Source organism: Hemibagrus wyckioides, linkage group LG06 (genome assembly GCF_019097595.1).
Source record: "Hemibagrus wyckioides isolate EC202008001 linkage group LG06, SWU_Hwy_1.0, whole genome shotgun sequence".
NCBI lineage: Eukaryota > Metazoa > Chordata > Actinopteri > Siluriformes > Bagridae > Hemibagrus > Hemibagrus wyckioides.
In genome coordinates, this window is record NC_080715.1 from 6496937 (window position 1) to 6519442 (window position 22506).

At 42.2% G+C, this 22506-nt stretch overlaps 1 protein-coding gene across 2 annotated transcripts in view; it reads right to left on the bottom strand.

Annotated features, from left to right (window-relative positions):
* Positions 1-8331: 8331 nt before the first annotated feature.
* tfpia (tissue factor pathway inhibitor a) overlaps positions 8332-22506 on the bottom strand; it is a 38628-nt gene continuing 24453 nt past the window's right edge. The window contains exons 3-7 of one of the 2 annotated variants that reach the window (XM_058392922.1): positions 15502-15672; positions 13950-14027; positions 13558-13629; positions 12022-12201; positions 8332-9994 (exon numbers count right to left, since the gene is read on the bottom strand). In XM_058392922.1, coding sequence (XP_058248905.1) covers positions 9927-9994; positions 12022-12201; positions 13558-13629; positions 13950-14027; positions 15502-15672 — 569 coding nt within the window. In that variant the 3' untranslated portion in view covers positions 8332-9926. Of the gene's footprint in view, positions 9995-12021; positions 12202-13557; positions 13630-13949; positions 14031-15501; positions 15673-22506 lie in introns of both variants that reach the window. The other variant, XM_058392921.1, reaches the window with a different exon arrangement.

Here is a 22506-nt window from a genome sequence, read left to right on the forward strand (position 1 = left end):
TTTACTATACTATATATTACTATACTATATATTACTACTTACTATATATTGATGCTTTGGCAATATTGTATGCTAACAATCAAGCAAATGAATTGAATGGGGGGGGGCTACAGTTTAACATGGCTATAATGTAAGCGTTAACAGTAACTACTTTGTCTCTTCTTCCAGTTCCATGGGCTTTAATGTCCAGACGAGTTGTAAACAATGAGTGCGTGCGAGGTACTGCTTGTGCAGCATCATCATTACCTGATTTGCATCCAAAGACACAGAAGGCATTCTCCCACTGCTTTGATATCTACCCATGCACCTCCACTGTACCTGTGGTGCTTGTTTCTGCATCATTCTGGGTAAAAGTAAGAAGAAAAAAAAAGAGAGACTCAGGCAATGAGGATTGTCTGTTTTGCAAAGAGACCTGGAGGGATAGCCCATGGAAATGTAGCTAATTTTGTACTGGGTGTCATCAGGAATTTGTTGTCCTTAAGAACCATAAGTATGAATTGGAAATAAATTAATGCATAATAACAGCTTAAGACTGGCTCTAAAGGCCACTTTAGCACATTGCAAGGTTACCGAGACACGACTTGTCACCATACATGTCTTATATAAATAACTGAAAACAACTTGTTTGTCCACAAACTGCTCCCTCGGTCCCATGTGATTTCCACTGCCAGTTTATTACAGCTGGTTAACACAATCAACAAAATTCTCCCATAAGATAAGATAAGATAAGATAAGATAAGATAAGATAAGATAAGATAAGATAAGATTGCAAGAAAAATAAATATAAATAAAATACTCTATATAAACAAAATGTAGTCAAAAGTATAGAAAGGTGCTAGGGAACCAGAGCATATTGCACATAATATGGTGGTATGATATTTCACATGGTATTACGTTAACATACATTGTAATTATTGTTTTTTTTTGTCAATGTTAATTGGGTCAGCTCTGCTCCCTACTGAAAGGGGAGGAGTTATAGAGTTTGATGGCCACTGGTAGGAAAGACCTCCTGTGGCGATCTGTGGTTGTCTTCGGTGGTCTCAGTCTACAGCTGAATGTGCTCTGGTACGATTTTCCTCTCAGACACCTCAACCAGAGACTCCAGCTCCACTCCCATGACAGAGCCTGCTTTCCCATGACAGAGCCATCTTCACCCTGCTACCCCAGCATACTACAGCACACCACAGCACACCCCAGCACACTACAGCACACTACAGCACACTACAGCACACCACAGCACACTACAGCACACTACAGCACACCCCAGCACACTACAGCACACCACAGCACACCCCAGCACACTACAGCACACCACAGCACACTACAGCACACTACAGCACACTACAGCACACCCCAGCACACTACAGCACACCACAGCACACCCCAGCATACTACAGCACACCACAGCACACTACAGCACACTACAGCACACCCCAGCACACTACAGCACACCACAGCACACCCCAGCACACTACAGCACACCACAGCACACTACAGCACACTACAGCACACCACAGCACACTACAGCACACTACAGCATACCCCAGCACACTACAGCACACCCCAGCACACTACAGCACACTACAGCACACCCCAGCACACTACAGCACACTACAGCACACCCCAGCACACTACAGCACACTACAACACACCACAGCACACCCCAGCACACTACAGCACACCCCAGCACACTAGAGCACACCACAGCACACTACAACACACTACAGCACACCCCAGCACACTACAGCACACTACAGCACACCCCAGCACACCACAGCACACTACAGCACACTACAGCACACTACAGCACACCACAGCACACCACAGCACACTACAGCACACCACAGCACACTACAGCACACCACAGCACACTACAGCACACTACAGCACACCACAGCACACTACAGCACACTACAGCACACCACAGCACACCACAGCACACCACAGCACACCACAGCACACCACAGCACACGACAGCACACCCCAGCACACTAGAGCACACCACAGCACACTACAACACACTACAGCACACTACAGCACACCACAGTACACCCCAGCACACTACAGCACACTAGAGCACACCACAGCACACTACACCACACCCCAGCACACTACAGCACACCCCAGCACACTACATCCCACCCCAGCACACTACCCCCCACCCCAGCACACCCCAGCACACTACATCCCACCCCAGCACACTACAGCACACCTCAGCACACTACAGCACACCACAGCACACTACAGCACACTACAGCACACCCCAGCACACCCCAGCACACCCCAGCACACTACAGCACACCACAGCACACTACAGCACACCACAGCACACTACACCCCACCCCAGCACACCACAGCACACCACAGCACACTACAGCACACCATAGCACACTACAGCACACCACAGCACACTACAGCACACCCCAGCACACCACAGCACACTACAGCACACTACAGCACACTACAGCACACTACAGCACACCACAGCACACCACAGCACACTACAGCACACTACAGCACACCCCAGCACACCACAGCACACTACAGCACACTACAGCACACTACAGCACACCACAGCACACTACAGCACACCACAGCACACTACAGCACACCCCAGCACACCACAGCACACTACAGCACACTACAGCACACTACAGCACACCACAGCACACCACAGCACACTACAGCACACCACAGCACACTACAGCACACTACAGCACACCCCAGCACACTACAGCACACTACAGTACACCACAACACACCCCAGCACACTACAGCACAACCCAGCACACTACAGTACACCACAACACACCCCAGCACACTACAGCACACCCCAGCACACTACACCACACTACACCCCACCCCAGCACACTACAGCACACTACACCACACTACAGCACACTACACCACAACCCAGCACACCCGCAGCACACTACACCACACTACAGCACACCCCCAGCACACTACAGCACACCCCAGCACACTACACCACACTACAGCACACTACACCACACTACACCCCACCCAGCACACTACAGCACACTACACCACACTACACCCCACCCAGCACACTACAGCACACTACACCACACTACAGCACACTACAGCACACTACACCACACTACACCCCACCCAGCACACTACAGCACACTACACCACACTACACCCCACCCAGCACACTACAGCACACTACACCACACTACAGCACACCCCAGCACACTACACCACAACCCAGCACACTACAGCACACTACACCCCACCCCAGCACACCACAGCACACTACACCACACCCAGGCACTACACCCCACCCCTGCACACTAAATAATGTCCATGTGGTAAAAACTAGAAGATATTCTGAAATTATTTTAATGCTAACAATGACAAATAGCAAAAAGTGTGCAATAAATTGTTGCAATAAACCCAGCACACTACAGCACACCACAGCACACTACAGCACACCCCAGCACACTACAGCACACTACAGCACACCACAGCACACTACAGCACACCCCAGCACACTACAGCACACCACAGCACACTACAGCACACTACAGCACACCATAGCACACTACAGCACACTACAGCACACCATAGCACACTACAGCACACCATAGCACACTACAGCACACTACAGCACACCACAGCACACTACAGCACACTACAGAACACCCCAGCACACTACAGCACACCACAATACACTACAGCACACCACAGCACACCACAGCACACCACAGCACACCACAACACACCACAGCACACCACAGCACACTACAGCACACCACAGCACACCACAGCACACCACAGCACACTACAGCACACCACAGCACACCCCAGCACACTACAGCACACCACAGCACACCACAGCACACCCCAGCACACTACAGCACACCACAGCACACCACAGCACACCCCAGCACACCCCAGCACACTACAGCACACTACAGCACACCACAGCACACCATAGCACACTACAGCACACTACAGCACACCACAGCACACCATAGCACACTACACCCCACCCCAGCACACCACAGCACACCACAGCACACTACAGCACACTACAGCACACCATAGCACACTACACCCCACCCCAGCACACCACAGCACACCACAGCACACCACAGCACACTACAGCACACCATAGCACACTACAGCACACCATAGCACACTACAGCACACCCCAGCACACTACAGCACACCATAGCACACTACAGCACACCCCAGCACACTACAGCACACCCCAGCACACCACAGCACACTACAGCACACCATAGCACACTACAGCACACTACAGCACACCACAGCACACTACAGCACACCACAGCACACTACAGCACACCCCAGCACACTACAGCACACTACAACACACCCCAGCACACCACAGCACACTACAGCACACCCCAGCACACTACAGCACACCCCAGCACACCACAGCACACTACAGCACACCATAGCACACTACAGCACACTACAGCACACCACAGCACACTACAGCACACTACAGCACACCACAGCACACTACAGCACACCCCAGCACACTACAGCACACTACAGCACACCACAGCACACTACAGCACACCATAGCACACTACAGCACACCATAGCACACTACAGCACACTACAGCACACTACAGCACACCACAGCACACTACAGCACACCATAGCACACTACAGCACACCCCAGCACACTACAGCACACTACAGCACACTACAGCACACCACAGCACACTACAGCACACCCCAGCACACTACAGCACACTACAGCACACCACAGCACACCACAGCACACTACAGCACACCATAGCACACTACAGCACACCATAGCACACTACAGCACACCATAGCACACTACAGCACACTACAGCACACTACAGCACACTACAGCACACCACAGCACACTACAGCACACCCCAGCACACCACAGCACACCACAGCACACCACAGCACACTACAGCACACTACAGCACACCCCAGCACACTACAGCACACCACAGTACACTACAGCACACCCCAGCACACTACAGCACACCTCAGCACACTACAGCACACCCCAGCACACTACAGCACACTACAGCACACCCCAGCACACCACAGCACACTACACCACACTACAGCACACCACAGCACACTACAGCACACCCCAGCACACTACAGCACACTACACCACAACCCAGCACACTACAGCACACTACACCCCACCCCAGCACACTACCGCACACGCCAGCACACTACAGCACACTACACCACAACCCAGCACACCCCAGCACACTACACCACACTACAGCACACCCCCAGCACACTACAGCACACCCCAGCACACTACACCACACTACACCACAACCCAGCACACTACACCCCACCCCAGCACACTACCGCACACGCCAGCACACTACAGCACACTACACCACAACCCAGCACACCCCCAGCACACTACAGCACACTACAGCACAACCCAGCACACTACAGCACACTACACCCCACCCCAGCACACTACACCCCACCCCAGCACACTACAGCACACTACACCACAACCCAGCACACTACAGCACACCCCCAGAACACTACCGCACACCTCAGCACACTACAGCACACCCCTAGAACACTACAGCACACCCCAGCACACTACAGCACACTACACCACAACCCAGCACACTACACCACACTACAGCACACTACACCACAACCCAGCACACCCCAGCACACTACACCACACTACAGCACACTACACCACAACCCAGCACACTACAGCACACTACAGCACACTACACCACAACCCAGCACACTACAGCACACTACAGCACACCCCCAGCACACTACAGCACACCCCAGCACACTACACCACAACCCAGCACACTACAGCACACTACACCCCACCCCAGCACACTACCGCACACCCCAGCACACTACAGCACACTACACCACAACCCAGCACACCCCCAGCACACTACACCACACTACACCACACTACAGCACACTACACCCCACCCCAGCACACTACAGCACATTACACCCCACCCCTGCACACTAAATAATGTCCATGTGGTAAAAACTAGAAGATATTCTGAAATTATTTTAATGCTAACAATGACAAATAGCAAAAAGTGTGCAATAAATTGTTGCTAATTAAATTAGATTTTCAAGGACAGAAACAGACACATGGAGAGAGAGAGACATTTATCTCTTCCTGAATGTCAGTTTATTGAGTGCCTCATATCTTTATTAAAACATGTAAAAGCACTCCAAGGTAAGAACTCTGCAGGAGGGAAGTCAGAGGCAGAATAATGACCCGATTGACCCAGCATAGCCGAAGGTGCTTCCCATTACGTCACAGTTTATTCCTCGCGCTGCCTCTGGGTTTCCCTGTGACACACACCCACAGCAGTGTAACACACACCTACAGCAGTGTAACACACACCTACAGCCAAGCATGATGGAAATGTATTAATTATCTATAACCGGTGACAATAGCACTAAGACATAATGCCTTTATAACAAAAGTGAAACAGATCATCTCTCATAAAAGACCATCTATTATTTTAATTGTGAGAAAGCAAGGTGTGTAGGCAAAACGTGCACATGTGTATAATAAAAGCCATAGAAAAATGATCCGCTCCATAAGTTTTGGGACAGCGCCATCTAGTGGCAGTACGAGTCCAAACGTTCAGAAAGTTCTGAAATTTCTGGGCATAATTTTGCCAAGCACTGATGATGATGATGATGATGATGATGATGATGATATAGAAAAAGAAGAAAAAAAAGAAGAACGTGATAATGATGATAATATAGTAGAAAAAAAGGTGATGAATGTGATGATGATGATGCTGATGATGATGATGACATGAAAGAAGAAGAAGCAGGAAAAAAAAAGAAACCTGATGGTGATTATGATGATGATGATATAGAAGAAGAAGAAGAAGAAAAAAGAAGAAGGTGATGATGATGATATAGAAAAAGAATAAATAAATAAAACAAGTTTATTTATTTATTTATTCAATAAAAAGCCCTTAATGTCATATTATAAATAAATAAATTCACAAATTTACAAAACCTGTGATAGACTGGCATCCCATTCCCAACTCATATCCGGTCTTATTTTATAAAGATGTAGATTAGCAACAAGGTAATAAAAGTAAAATTTTATAAATCATTATTATGTCATGACAATTGTTGGCTCATCCATGGGACAACTCCATTGTTTGTTTTATCTGTTTAAGAAATGTTTATATTAATATTCATAAATTACTCCATAAATTTTAAATTACTTTGAAATACTAATTACTTCTTATTTTTGTGACCAATTAGATTTTAAAAATGACATCTACACTATATTGCCTATAAAGTATATAAATAAATATATAAATAGACACTATAAAGTTTTGGGACGTCTGCCTTTACATGCACATGGATGTAATATGGAGTTGTCCCGCCCTATAACCGCTTCAACTCTTTTGGGAAGGCTTTCCACAAAGTTTAGGAGTGTGTTTATGGGAATTTTTGACTGTTCCGCTAGAAACGCATTTGTGAGGTCAGGCACTGATGTTGAAACAGGAAGGGGTCATCCCCAAACTTTTCCCACAAAGCTGGGAGCATGAAATTGTCCAAAATGTCTTGGTATGAAGCTGAAGCATTAAGAGTTCCTTTCACTGGAACTAGGGGGCTGAGCCCAACCCCTGAAAAACAACACCTGAATTCAATGATTTGGAGGGGTGTCCCAAAACTTTTGGCAATATTGTGGCTCATCCTTTGTTCCTCTGTCCCATTTAGCACCAAGGAGTTTCACCTACTGCAGCAAACACAAATAGAGGCAAATTGCAGGAGGATTCCCACTGCCCTATGCTCAGGGCAGGAGCAGCAGACAGGACATTTATGATTTGATTTCTTTGCATCTCTGGATTGCATGGGTTGTTACCAACATCTGGTGAAAAATGTCATTTGTTCAGTACTTATTTTGCCCACTGTATAAATCTTAAAGATTAATTTAAGGCTATAGTTTAACGCTTAATGATTATGGATTTGATTTCTTTTTAGATGCAGACAGGCATAAGCTCTCTCAGCGCATGCTTGACTTTAGCTTTGTACTTTTTTAAGGTTTATGGATTCTTCTTTAATATACAGTATATAATATAACGCACAACTTTACTATCTGAGTCCATTATGCCACTCATAATGTCAAATAATGTTGAATAAAGAGTCTAATCTAGCAAGCTACTGTACTCTAGGTAGCTAATATTTGCTAGGAAATCTGGCTAGTTACTGTAGCTAGCATGTCTGTATCACTACACTCCATATTGATGTACTTAAAATATACAAAAATACTGACAAACACCAGGATCACACTACATATTTATTTCACCATAAAGTAAGCAAAATGAATATATTGTATATACACATAAACAGTGTACAGAAAATAAAGCAGCACACCTTGTGCACATTTTTGTGTTCTCATGCACTTCCTACTCGGTTAATAAAACATGATACTGAACACCACTGAAATCTACACTGATTCATTTCACAGCAATGCTTGTATAGATGAGTAATCGTTAAAGTAATAGTAAGTTCTGAATCGGGCTCAGTTGAAATTTTCCATCTTCCAATCCATTTCCTGAGTTTGTTCAGGTGAAAACTGGAGCTAGATTTTAGAGCTTCGAGCCACGATTGACTGAGCTACCATTTGCTAGCTAGTGGATGTTTGCTAATCCGTCATGCTCACTGCAGAATTTTAACTATAAGTAGCTAGTGTAATGAATATATATGAATATATATATATAATGCATATTCTTCTCTCTCGATCTCTGAGACCTGCTGTAAGTTATACATCTGTATTGAAAAGTTAACTTACCAAGCTGCATCAAGTGTATGTTTAGGTCACAGTTATGAAAGTAGTCATGAAATTTAGCTTGACTTAGCCATCCAGGTTTATGCCATCACTTTGTTTTTAGGTCAAAGCTGGGCTTCAGGTGTGTGTGTGTGTGTGTGTGTGTGTGTTGGAAGGCTAGAATGTATTACCTCCTTAAAAATGTCAATCACCTCATCAACTATGTCGTTTTTAATCATCAAATAATTCACATTTTTGATCCATCAAGATGGACAGTCAGAAGCTCTGTGATTTATCATTTTTATCATATTTGAGTGGGAAGCTAGGATTCATTGTTACAGCATTACTTCAATTCAGCTGTTTCAGAGACATCATTTTAAAATAAAGTGGCGCGCTTTGCTGTTGAACTGGTAAAAGTGCTCACCCACGAAATTCTTCATCACCAAAGATCTATCATACATATTAAGCAACGATTCATGTTGCGTGCCAATAGCTAACACCATCCAAACATGCTATTTAGCGCAGCTCTCATCAGACATTGCTATACAGGTTGGTTCGTTGGATCATATTGCCTTCTCACTGCAAGCGAACAGCTCCAGATTTCCTTTACACTCGAACAACGTTTAGGTTTCAAATGAGCCAGATGTAAAAAGGTTGGATTCTTTTTCAATCACCTCCCAGGAAACGGGCGGGGCTAAATCCTGTACTGCAGCCAGCCAGTAGAGGAGAGGGCCTCAGAGAGATTCACTCTAAAACCTTATTACACTGTTTGCCAATATACACAGATATTGTGTTTAAGATTCTTTACTTCACATGAGGGGTAAAAGTCTTGATTGAGGGCTCAATGTTCTCTGACAGTCTTGGGATCTGAATTCAAACCTTCTGAACAACACAAAACCCCAAATATGTGCAGAAAAATTGGTTGAATATTGGATTTAAAAAAAAGAAAGAAAAAAAAAAGGCACTTAAGGTTACTTTCTAAATGGTTAATAAGTAACACTAGAAATATACACATACATAGAATAGGATAACAAAGTGTATAATTGACATGATATATCTATAAAATACTAATATTACACAGTTAACAGAAAATCTGAGTGATTCAATGGATTCAGGTGGACCGGAATAAGATGCTGGCCTTCTTGGACTTTATTCGTATTCTGCCATTTCTCCTGTAATCTGTAACACAACATACAGAACATTTGGAATTAGTAGCAAAACAAAATGTACTACAGTGGAAACTCAGCATACGAATTTAATTTGTTCTGGAGGCGAGTTCTTAAGGTGAAAATTTGTATCACAATACAAATTTTCCCATAAGAAATAATATAAATGCAGATAATCCATTCCAGCTCCCAAAAATATGACCAATATTCCCAATACAAAGCGTATGTAAACTGTATGGCTGCTTACAAAGAACTGACCCAAACCAAGCATTCCATGTCAAGGCTCCTCACAGGAAGTCGTGCCACTAAGCTTGGGCTAAAAATAGAACAGACCACCCATGCCACCAATCTGTCAACAAAAAAACACCTGAAAAATCACCTACACTATATTGCCAAAAGTATTCGCTCACCTGCCTTGACTCGCATATGAACTTAAGTGACATCCCATTCCTAATCCATAGGGTTCAATATGACGTCGGTCCACCCTTTGCAGCTATAACAGCTTCAACTCTTCTGGGAAGGCTGTCCACAAGGTTTAGGAGTGTGTTTATGGGAATTTTTGACCATTCTTCCAGAAGCGCATTTGTGAGGTCACACACTGACGTTGGACGAGAAGGCCTGGCTCTCAGTCTCCGCTCTAATTCATCCCAAAGGTGTTCTATCGGGTTGAGGTCAGGACTCTGTGCAGGCCAGTCAAGTTCATCCACACCAGACTCTGTCATCCATGTCTTTATGGACCTTGCTTTGGTCACTGGTGCACAGTCATGTTGGAAGAGGAAGGGGCCAGCTCCAAACTGTTCCCACAAAGTTGGGAGCATGGAATTGTCCAAAATGTCTTGGTATGCTGAAGCATTCAGAGTTCCTTTCACTGGAACTAAGGGGCCAAGCCCAGCTCCTGAAAAACAACCCCACACCATAATCCCCCCTCCACCAAACTTTACACTTGGCACAATGCAGTCAGACAAGTACCGTTCTCCTGGCAACCGCCAAAGCCAGACTCGTCCATCAGATTGCCAGATGCAGAAGCGCGATTCGTCACTCCAGAGAACGCGTCTCCACTGCTCTAGAGTCCAGTGGCGGCGTGCTTTACACCACTGCATCCGACGCTTTGCATTGCACTTGGTGAGGTATGGCTTGGATGCAGCTGCTCGGCCATGGAAACCCATTCCATGAAGCTCTCTGTGCACTGTTCTTGAGCTAATCTGAAGGCCACATGAAGTTTGGAGGTCTGTAGTGATTGACTCTGCAGAAAGTTGGTGACCTCTTCGCACTATGCGTCTCAGCATCCGCTGACCCCGCTCCGTCAGTTTACGTGGCCTACCACTTCGTTTCTGAGTTGCTGTCGTTCCCAAACACTTCCATGTTCTTATAATACAGCTGACAGTTGACTGTGGAATATTTAGGAGCGAGGAAATTTCACGACTGGATTTGTTGCACAGGTGGCATCCTATCACAGTTCCACGCTGGAATTCACTGAGCTCCTGAGAGCGACCCATTCTTTCACAAATGTTTGTAAAAACAGTCTGCATGCCTAGGTGCTTGATTTTATACACCTGTGGCCATGGAAGTGATTGGAACACCTGATTCTGATTATTTGGATGGGTGAGCGAATACTTTTGGCAATATAGTGTAGCTTTTGAACGCATGCCCAAGGCAACGTTGGTATCGTGGGTTGACTCTTTCCAAACAGATTTTGCTGACTAAAAAAAAATTTGTAAACTTGCTTCGATTGGCATTGCTTGGCTTTCCACTGACGCAAACAAGTTTTGAACGGCTCCCGGACGTATGTGCAACTTAGCCGGCGTTCGGTTCGGTTCGTTCATATGCCGAAAATGCTGTGTATAACGACGCAAATTTCTTGCAAAAAATCGCAAGGGAGGGCATTCATATGCCGAGGTTCCACTGTATTTTGAATGAAAAGATAATAAATAAATGAAATGAAAGCGATGACATGAAGTATGTAATATGTGTTAAACAGAGTTTGGTGTGATGTAGTTAACTGCTCAGAATTGCATTTACTCAGTGAATGAAGAGACATGCCTTTCATGCAGGTTTTCATGCACATCCTCTTTAAGACAAAGTTGTTCTTGTTTCCTCCACAGCCGCTGTACTTGAAGGGCTGACAGCGGTTAGTTTGGGAGTTGTAGAAAAATCTCTTCTCTGTGCCTTCACATCCGCCCTCGTCGAAAGATCTCAGGCAGTAATCCGGAACAACGAACTCTAAAAACAGAGAGAGAGACAGAGAGACAGAGAGAGAGAGACAGAGAGAGAGAGAGAGGGCAATCATTTATGTTAGGATTGTTAGGCAGGTTTAGATGGAACAGGACAGACAGACAGAGTGGTTAAGAAAGGATAAAGATAGAGAGTAAAAATCAGAAAGAGCAACAGACAAACAGAGTAAAAAAGACAGGCAGACAAATAGCAATAGATAGAATAGGAATAGATAGAGCAACACATGAAGAGAGCAACAGCAATCGATTTGACAGACAGACAGAGCTAGAGAGAGCAACAGACATTATACATAACAACAGACAGAGCAGCAAACACAGACAGTGACAGACATGACAAACACAGACAGACACCCTGTCTATAGGGAATGATAAACAGAGATAAACAGAGGGAATGACAGACAGCTACAGACTGGCATAGTGACAAACAGATAGAGTGACAGACAGAGCGATAGAAAGACCAACAGTCAGACATTATCATTACATTATCATACAAACACTGACAGAAAGTGACAGACTGACTGGCTATATAAAGAGAATCTAATCTAATTGAGAGACAGACAGATACAGAGCGACAAACAGAGGCAGAGCAACAGACACAGACAGAAAGACAGAGTGACAGACACAGACAAAGAAACAAAGTAATGAGCACAGACAAACCAACAACAAGAGACCAACAGAGTGCAACATACTGACAAACAGATAGAGTGTTGGACAGAGCGAAAGAAAGACCAACAGACCGATAGTGTGACAGGCTGACAGAGCAGTAAACAGAAACAGACAGGAGCAGACAAACTTACATTAAAAACAGAGAATCAAAATGACAAACACAGACAGACAGACCTTGACAGAGCAACAGACGGAGTAGTAAATAGGACAGAACGACAGGCGTGCAGACTGACAGAGCAACAAACTCAGACAGACTGAGCGACAGACAGAAGGAAACAGAAACACAGGTGACAGACATGACAGAGCAACAAACACAGACAGACATAGTGACAAACACAAAGAAACAAAAAGTCAAATGAGACAGAGACAGGCAGAGTGATAGACAGAATGAGAGAGAGAGAGAGAGAGAGAGAGAGAGAGAGAGAGAGAGAGACAAAGAAATAAAAACCGACAGACCAACAAGCACAAAGAATGATGGAGACCAGACAGACAGACAGACAGACAAACAGACGATGTAAATAAACACAGACAGACAGACAGAGTGACAGACGGTGTAAATAAACACAGACAGACAGACAGAGTGACAGACGGTGTAAATAAACACAGACAGACAGACAGACAGACGATGTAAATAAACACAGACAGACAGACAGAAATAAGATGAATTCTGTCTGTTTACCTGGGTCCATGTTAGACTCTGGCATCGGCAGCCTCAGAGGCTGTGTGTGAGACACGTGCTCTGTGTGAGACTCTGAAAGCAACACACACTTTCATTAGACAAATAATCACCAAATATTCCTCCATCACTTCAAAAACATGACGTGAAGTCTGACGGTCATAAAGTCTTGATCCTGATGGGTTCTGCAGTTATACCAGGAACACTGGCTACCAGTTGGAGCAAGAATATTGCTTATATATATTAGGATCATGAATATTATGAATAAGAATATTATATAATATAATAATATAATATATTATAATATTATATAATATTATTATAATATTATATAATATAATAAGAATATTCTTATGAATAAGAATATTAGGATCATGTGTCATGTAGTCATGTACCGTGTATAACGACTGGTCTGGCGAAAAAGTCTGTCTTCTCTTCTCTTGGGCCATTTTGTGGTTCCTCTGTGTCATTACCTGCTGAAAAAATTAAAAAAAGAACCGTCATTCTCACTTAATTCATTTCCATCTTCCATGTGCTCAAGAAAATGAATCCTTTCTGTCCAATCACATTTGAGATATTAACTGAGTATTTAATATGGGTTTAATAAGAGTTCCTGAACTCTTCTGTTTTTTGTGAGAAATAATAATGCGCTTGGCAAAAGCTGCATTTGGATGATATCTGTGTCCTTTTCTTAAACGTCCAGAGCAGTAAGTAACATGGGTGATTAAAGAGAAAAGAACAAGTGTGTGTTGAGGTCAATAGAACGAAGTGACACTACACTGAAATGAAGGATGTTCAGGGTAAGAGAGGAGAGAAGAACGGCTGGAGGTTTTAGCAGGATATTAAGATGGAACCACAGCCAAGACCATTAATATCAACACCTCTTCAGTCTTCAGTCTAGACTGAACAAAAGTTTCTCCTATAAATCAAAATGACCTTATGTTTAGAGCAGAGGTTTTATTGGACATATTACTTAATTTCTTTCCATCATTTTGATATGTGTTTATATTTCACATTATCAAAAAAATTTTAAAATCATGATTGAGACCAGAAACTATATTTAGTAGCTGGTGCATTTCCTCCATCTTTTATTTATACTCCTACCTGTGTGAACACACACACACACACACACTGTCTGTTTCTAAAAACATTGCTCACATGGCTTATAACGGAATATACGAGTACTGTATTGAACATTTCAAGCAAGGAATAATCAGAAAATAATCAACGACGAGCTGGAGTGATGTGAGGCTATGCAGACTCTAAGGAGAAGAGGATTATTTTCCAATAAACACACAATCCAAGATGTCCTCTCACACCACTGTAATTTGCCAGTGGGTGAAATTCATTAATGCAGGACACAGTGTCATTTTTTTAAACAATTATATGTTACATTTAATGATGTGGAACATTTACAAGACACGTTCTAGTTATCGCAGCTATTAACAGTCCATCCCTCTCCAGGCTTTCTTTATTCTCTTGATAATAAGGACAAAAAATGCAGCATTTGTGTTGAGAAACTGAAAAAACACAAAACAACAACTGGTAACTTGTTACTATATCATATATATATATATATATATATATATATATATTTTTTTTTTTTTCTACCATTTTTCCTTAATAAATAACAATAGATTTTTCAAAATCCACTTATTATCAGCTTTTCTATAAATTATATATAGTAGTCTTTGTATATGAGCTGTTACTATGGAAACTGTAACATATTCGTACAAGCACATGAATATAAACCTGTAATTCTGTAAACCTGCCAACTGCGAATTACTATCAGATCCGCTCTTATAGAAAACGTATCAACATCCTCTGACCAATCAGACTGGAGAATTCAGTGCTGATGGAAATAAATGTAACCTTTTCATTGTACTGTGATGAATCTAGAGCTACAACCTGAGAAGAAATCAGACAGGAGAATAAATATATACATACGCTGGCATCGGTTCTTGCATTCTTTAAAGGTCCTGAAGTTGTTCGCGTTTCCGAAGCAGCCGCCGTAGTAGAAGCGCTTGCACTCGTTCAACTTGCTGTCAAAGTAGTAGCGAGGTACCAGGCCACGGCACGGGCCCGGATCGTCCACCAGGTGGCATGGACTCTTAGTGTCTACAAAAGACAAATAAATCGAATTGGTTTGTTTTAAGTTTTCACCCCCTTTCATATTCTGCAGGGTTACAAACTGGAATTGAAATCTTCGTAACTGGAATTATATAGAATGAATCTGAACAAAATATTACATAATATTAAAATGTGAGACGGAAAATTTATATAGTTTGCAAAGTAGTTATAGTTTACATCCTGTTTACTATCAAATATCTACATTAGTTGCTCAGGGGTGGTTCACGTGATTTGAAAGTAAATATACCTGTTTCTGTTTCTGAAAGACCCCCAAAATCTATTAAAAGTAGCAAACAGCATCATGAAGCTAATTTTAGGGTAAAGTTCTGCAAAACTCTCACTATTAAAGCCATTATTTGAGAAAAAACATGACTAGAAGAAACTGTAGGTGTAGGGGGATGTGGTAGCTTTGGGTTTAAGGTGTTGGACTACTGGTTGGAAGGTGGTGAGTTCAAATCCCAGGTCCACCAAGCATCCCAGGTCCACCTTGAGCAAGGCCCTTAACCCTCAATTGCTTAGTTAAAAAATGTAAGTCGCTCTCGATAAGCACTTCTGCCAAATGGATAGTAAGGGCTTAAATCAGAGAAGCTAACAAGAGACCACAATACTACCACCACCATGCTTTACAGTGGGATTAGTGTCCTCAGGGTGATGAGCAGTGTTTCTGACAAATGTAACACTTTTTTTTTAAGCATTTTTTATCTTCACATCCGCCTAGAGAATCTTTCTCCTGTGTGAGATGTTCCCATTTCTCCAACATGCATTTTTTAATCAGATTTCATGTGCCCCCGGATTGTGAAGTGTACATATTATAGTAGTCCTTTCCCAGCTTGGCAAGTTAAACCTCCCAGAAACCTAGAAATCAAAGTGCTTCCATCATCTGAGTGAAGAATTACCCTAAAAAAAATATTTCCAATTCCCGGCTGTTCGTTTGCTCAAGACACTCAGCAGAGCAATTCCCACTGCGGGGCGTCACTTTCGTGTCGGCTGATTGATGTGGTTTAATTCCAGCTATAAGGACGCAGCCACTTCATAAGGTCTTGACAATCCCTCTTTTTGTTATGCAAAATTTATTTGCAGGAGCTGCTAATTAAAATATTTCACCGGAGTGGATATCCATCAGGATGTCAGGCAACCCCAACCTTCTCAGAGGCATAATATATTAAAGTGCTGTGTTCTTTTGTCCCTTTTTTCTCTCAGCTACATGCCGTGCACTGAAATGAGACTCAACCCGAGACTGCCCTAACCAAATCACCAATCACATGTGGATTTATAGTTTGCAATCTGACCTTAGACACAATTTATATTTATCTTTTTTTTTTTGCAACTAGATAACGATACACATTTACAAAAGTGTCAGATAATATAGCTTAGGTCTAACTTTGTCATCACTAAGCAACGGATGTGCTACATTGCTATTTTATACACACATACCCTCACATTCCCTCGCCATATTTCCTTCTCAGAGCCCCTTTCACAATACTATACGCCACTATGACATTATTATCTGAAGTAAAATTCCTTACATTTCTATTGAGAAGTCAGAAGGAACTAATAGCTGCAGACAAGAAAACTAGCATGCTAGCAAAAAATCATGGCTCGAGCCGTTTAGAAACCCAATCTAGAGCAAAATAATACTTTGCATTTGGAAAGCACTATGCGTATTCTGCTATTTGTTCATTGTAAACTTCTTTAGTTTTTTCGCCTACCCTGCTAGCACTCAGTTAGCCAGCAAACAGGTGAATTAGCTAGTTGGCTGTCACAGCTAGCATTTTCCCTCTTATTCCTGTCTATTAGAGGTTAGAATCGCTTCATAATCCGATCAGGTTGCCTCAGCGCTTCTATCAATGAATTCATTAGCATACCCGTTAGCCAGAAAGCTGACACGCCTCTGCAAATATATCTGCTAGTTAATATTCTTGCTTGATAGCAAGCTAATACACACAAATCCTTGTGAATTTTTTGTCATAAGAATGGACGATAAAACTGTCTTTGAAACCAAGTAATGTTAAGAATGTGAAAACGTGAAATAAATCATTTGAGTCTAGAAAGAGTAGAGTGAAATAAGTATACTGAAATCTAGTATACTATCATCTCAAAATAATAATAATAGTAATAACAACAACAACAACAACAACAACAACAACAACAATAATAATAATGTATATATCACTTATACTATGTCTACTATTTTCTCATTTTCTCTCTCTTTCTTGACCATTACTGTGTGTGTGTGTGTGTGTGTGAATATTACGTCCTAGAATTTAATTTTTTTACGGTCACTTTCTGTTTCCTTAAACGATAAGTACACAGTACTTATTATCAGTACTTATTAGTACTTAAGTATGATTTTATTTCATTACAGCTCACTTTAAATGGAAATCCCATGTATACAGTACATGTATGTGTAGTAAAAGTGTTAATGCTAATTGTTATTGTTTAGCCTAACCTGTGGATATAGACAGAGATCTAATTTAATACGCTGCTACGTTCTAAACATGTAGCATGTAGCTACTTCTGTTACTGAAGACGTCAGGGCTGTTTTTCTTGCACAGTAATCCATGCGTTCCTTATTAGCTTATAAAGCATTTATCTTTGCTTGTTTATAACCGGTGTAGGGACACTGATGTTACCAACTCGAGCAGATTAAACGATATCGTTCTGCTTAAACTCCCAGGACAGATTCAGTGAAGCGATTCCTAACCAGACTCTCACATCCATGAATAATGCACAGAGCATCATAGCATCAAGGGAATTGTGCAGGGAAACAAGGTTATGTTTCTGCACCATCCCTGTTAATGGAGCTTTTAGTCTTGTTGCGCGTTTCGCTTTTGCACTCACACAAACATGTTCAATGTTGCATTGCATGAAAATGGCCCCTAAGAGCAAAGCTGATGAAGTGTGTAGCTCCACGTGGATGCGCCTCACACACACAGGTTATTTTAGTTGCACTTCCATCTTTGGACACTAGATGGAGACATTCCTCCTTCAATCTGTGAACTGAGGGATTAACAGTTTATAGAGTTCATCTAATAGAAAATAAATCTCTCACAGTGCACAGAGGAAATTATTATTCTGAATTACTCTCTAATGGATGAGGAAGGATCTGGAAACTGGTCACTCATCAGGGTGCACATTTCACACTTGATCACTAAGTCTAAACGGTAATTTAATAAGGTGGGGAACGAATCATTGAACAGAATGAAAAAAGAAATATCGATTGTGAAATGTTTCAATTTAAGATTTTCTGCTGCCAAATGCGCTGTGGCGTTCGTTTTCTGCGGAGGCTGACGTCAGTGAGTCGGATCATTTGACTCAGCAAACCCATGAGAATTGACTCTTTAGATTCTTTTAATGAGTCCAAAAGATTAAAAACAGATTATTTATTTATTATGCCTCTGTGTCTAACTAAGGATGAAATTGTTTCATAATCTCACTTCTAATTAAGAGAATGACATTACTTTGCTGCTTCTAAAAAATTACTTAAATGATTAGAAAGTCAGTGAGTTACTGCACAGACTAGACACGTCTTCTCATACAGACATGCTACATCTCTCTCTCTCTCTCTCTCTCTCTCTCTCTCACACACACACAGAGCTGAGAGTCAATTCCTGCAAGTCATGGATCTGTCTCTTCTTCCTACAACTAACACACACTTGTCTGTATCGTCATCAACAGAATTATTGGCACCCTTGATTTTAAAAAAATGCTAAAAATATCTATTTGGGTTTAGTTTAATATCAGACTGTCACACTCCATACACACACATTCACACACTCCATACGCACACACACATTCTCTTACACACACTCCATACACACACACACATTCTCTTACACACACACATTCACACACTCCATACGCACACACACATTCTCTTACACACACACATTCACACACTCGGAATTTAAACCTAGCCAGTCTGGCAATGTTTTGGGAGAAAACTGGATAACCTGGAAGAAACCCACAGGAAGACAGGGTAAGAAAGAAAACTCCAAATACCAAAAGTGTCTACACTTTATCTTCATCAAGCAGATCAGCAGAATCCTATTCAAGTTTTAGACACATTAAACTTCAAAAGAATCCCTAAGCAACGTTTTATTAAAAAAATTTACAGCTTGGATTCCGTTTAAAGTCACGTCACGTCGGATAAGAACGTCTGCCAGACGAATAAAAAATTAGAACTGCTCTGAAGCACAAATGCAGCGTCCACGTCGAAGCACTGGGGCTGAATTTTCCCTAAAAGAAACGAATCCGCTTAGACGGTTTGTTCTTTCCTGAGCCGTGTTTTCAATTTAGGAAGTGATGCAATGCGAGCCAGAAATATCCAGTCTGCGTGTAACTTTCCATTTCTCTCAATGAGCCGGCTGAAGGTTTAACCTGAGACAGGATTATGAGAGATGACTCGACGCTCTCTGTTTCACAGCGATTAGCACACTGACGTCTCGGGGTTTCCAGAGGAGCTGCAAGGCCATGAATCATGATTCATTAAACCAAAGAGCTGGAACCAAGCTGATGTGGCACTTTGTCCTTTTATTTTCTGCAAGCAGGCAAGAGAGTAGAATATTTTTGAAAGCAGACTCACTTTAGATATAGATGACGAGTGAGCTGTATTTCTATTTTTATCTGCTGTGAAAAACTAGTGAAGATGCTGAAAGTGTGAGTGATGAATGGAACAAGTGCATTTTAATAAATATTCCAGCAAATCAATGCACTTTTGATCCATCTAATTATACATTATGTACAATAACATATAATGTATATCTACAGCTCAACCTGATAGAACACCTTTGGGATGAATTAGAGTGGGGACTGCAAGCCAGACCTTCTCGTCCAACATCAGTGCCTGACCTCACAAATGTGTGTCTAGAGGAATGGTCAAAAATTCCTGAAAAAACTTCTAAACCTTGTGGAAAGCCTTCCCAGAAGAGTTGAAGCTGTTATAGCTGCAAAGGCCAGGTCAACCCTGTATTAAATCCATGTGCATGTAAAAGCAGATGTCCTAGTTTTGACCTGGCTCGCAGTCTCCACTCTAATTCATCCCAAAGGTGTTCTATGGGGTTGAGGTCAGGATTCTGTGAAGTTCCTCCACACCAAACTCACTCATCCGTGTCTTTATGGACCTTGCCTTGTGCACTGGTGTGCAGTCATGTTGGAACAGGAAGGGGTCATCCCCAAACTGTTCCTACTAAGTTGTGAACATGAAATTGTCCAAAATGTCTTGGTATGAAGCGTTTCCTTTTACTGGAACTAAGGGGCCGAGCCCAACCCCTGAAAAACAACACCTGAACTCAATGATTTGGAGGGGTGTCCCAAAACTTTAATAAAAATAAAATAACATATAATAAAATAAATTGTTTTAAGCTTCTAAATTTTTTTCACGTCTGCTTCTTTTTATCTACAAAAAGACAACTCATGAGTAACAGTTTTCGCAGAAGTTAGGGTCTAACTTAAGGAAAGATAAAGACGCGTTTTTTCCCTCAATCTCCTAACAAACTGCAGAGGGCTATGAAAATATCTTGCTGCTTCTTTAAAGTCGAGAATGAAACTTCAAACACTATCATCCCAAAAGGAAGAATGATAAAGGTCTCTTGACAGATCTGACAGACTGATGAAATTGATTCATATTCACGCCTCAGTCATTACAGCAGATTTCTATAAATAAGTCCAAAATGATCATAAAGACGTAAAGAAGACACACACACAAAAAAAAGATGAATGATAAACATTCCAACTTAATTCATACTTAATAGTCAATTAGTAATTCAAAAATAGCTGATTAGTTGTATTTTCCATTTCCAAAACATCTTATTCAGAATATCCCAAATATTTTAGCCGTTTTCTTTAATCAATGCAGGTAAATGCTGATGAACCTTTCAGCCCCGAATGCTGAAGCAATTTGTAAAATTATAACTCTGTGCATCATATTTCTTCATGTATAAAGTAGAAATTAAAGTAAAAGTTCAAATGCACCACTGTGGACAAGGTTGAATTGAAAATGCTTGTTCTGTTCTTGAAGCTCGTGTCCATCAACAGAAGATAAAACAACCAAATATCCCACAGGTAGAATTCCTTCTGGAGTGGACGTGCTATGAAACTGATCTCTGCTTCTGTAAAGCTGAGAATGAAAAGTTCTCAGATGAAGATGAAAAATTCAGAGGTTTATCCAGTCATTTTCATAGATCTTTCGAAAAGCACTAGAGGGAGAAGAACGATGGTCCAAAGACAAAACAGGCATCTGAAGCACTTCAGTTTAACTAGTGTTAAAATCCATACTGGTATTTGATGCTCTCTAACAAAGCAAAATACAGTGGAACCTCCACATATGAATTTAATTCGTTCTGGAGGCGAGTTCTTAAGGCGAAAAATTGTATTGCGAAACGAATTTTTCCCATAAGAAATAATGTAAATGCAGATAATCCGTTCCAGCCACTCAAAAATATGACCATTATGAAGTGTATGTAAACTGTATGGCTGCTTACAAAGAACTGACCCAAGCCAAGCATTCCATGTCAAGGGTCCTCACAGGAAGTCGTGCCACCAAGCTCGGGCTAAAAATAGAACAGACCACCTATGCCCGAAGAATCATGTAGATTCTGAACGCATGCCGAAGGCAACATTGGTATCATGGGTTGAGTCTTTCGCTGACTGAAAAAAAATCGTAAAATTCGTAAACTCCCTTTGCTTGGCTTTCAACTGACATAAACAAATTTTGAACAGCTCCCGGATGTACGCGCAACTTAGAGTGGCATTCAGTTCGGTTCGTTCATATGACGAAAATGCTAATTTCTTGGAAAAACTTAAGTTCTTAAGGCAGAAATT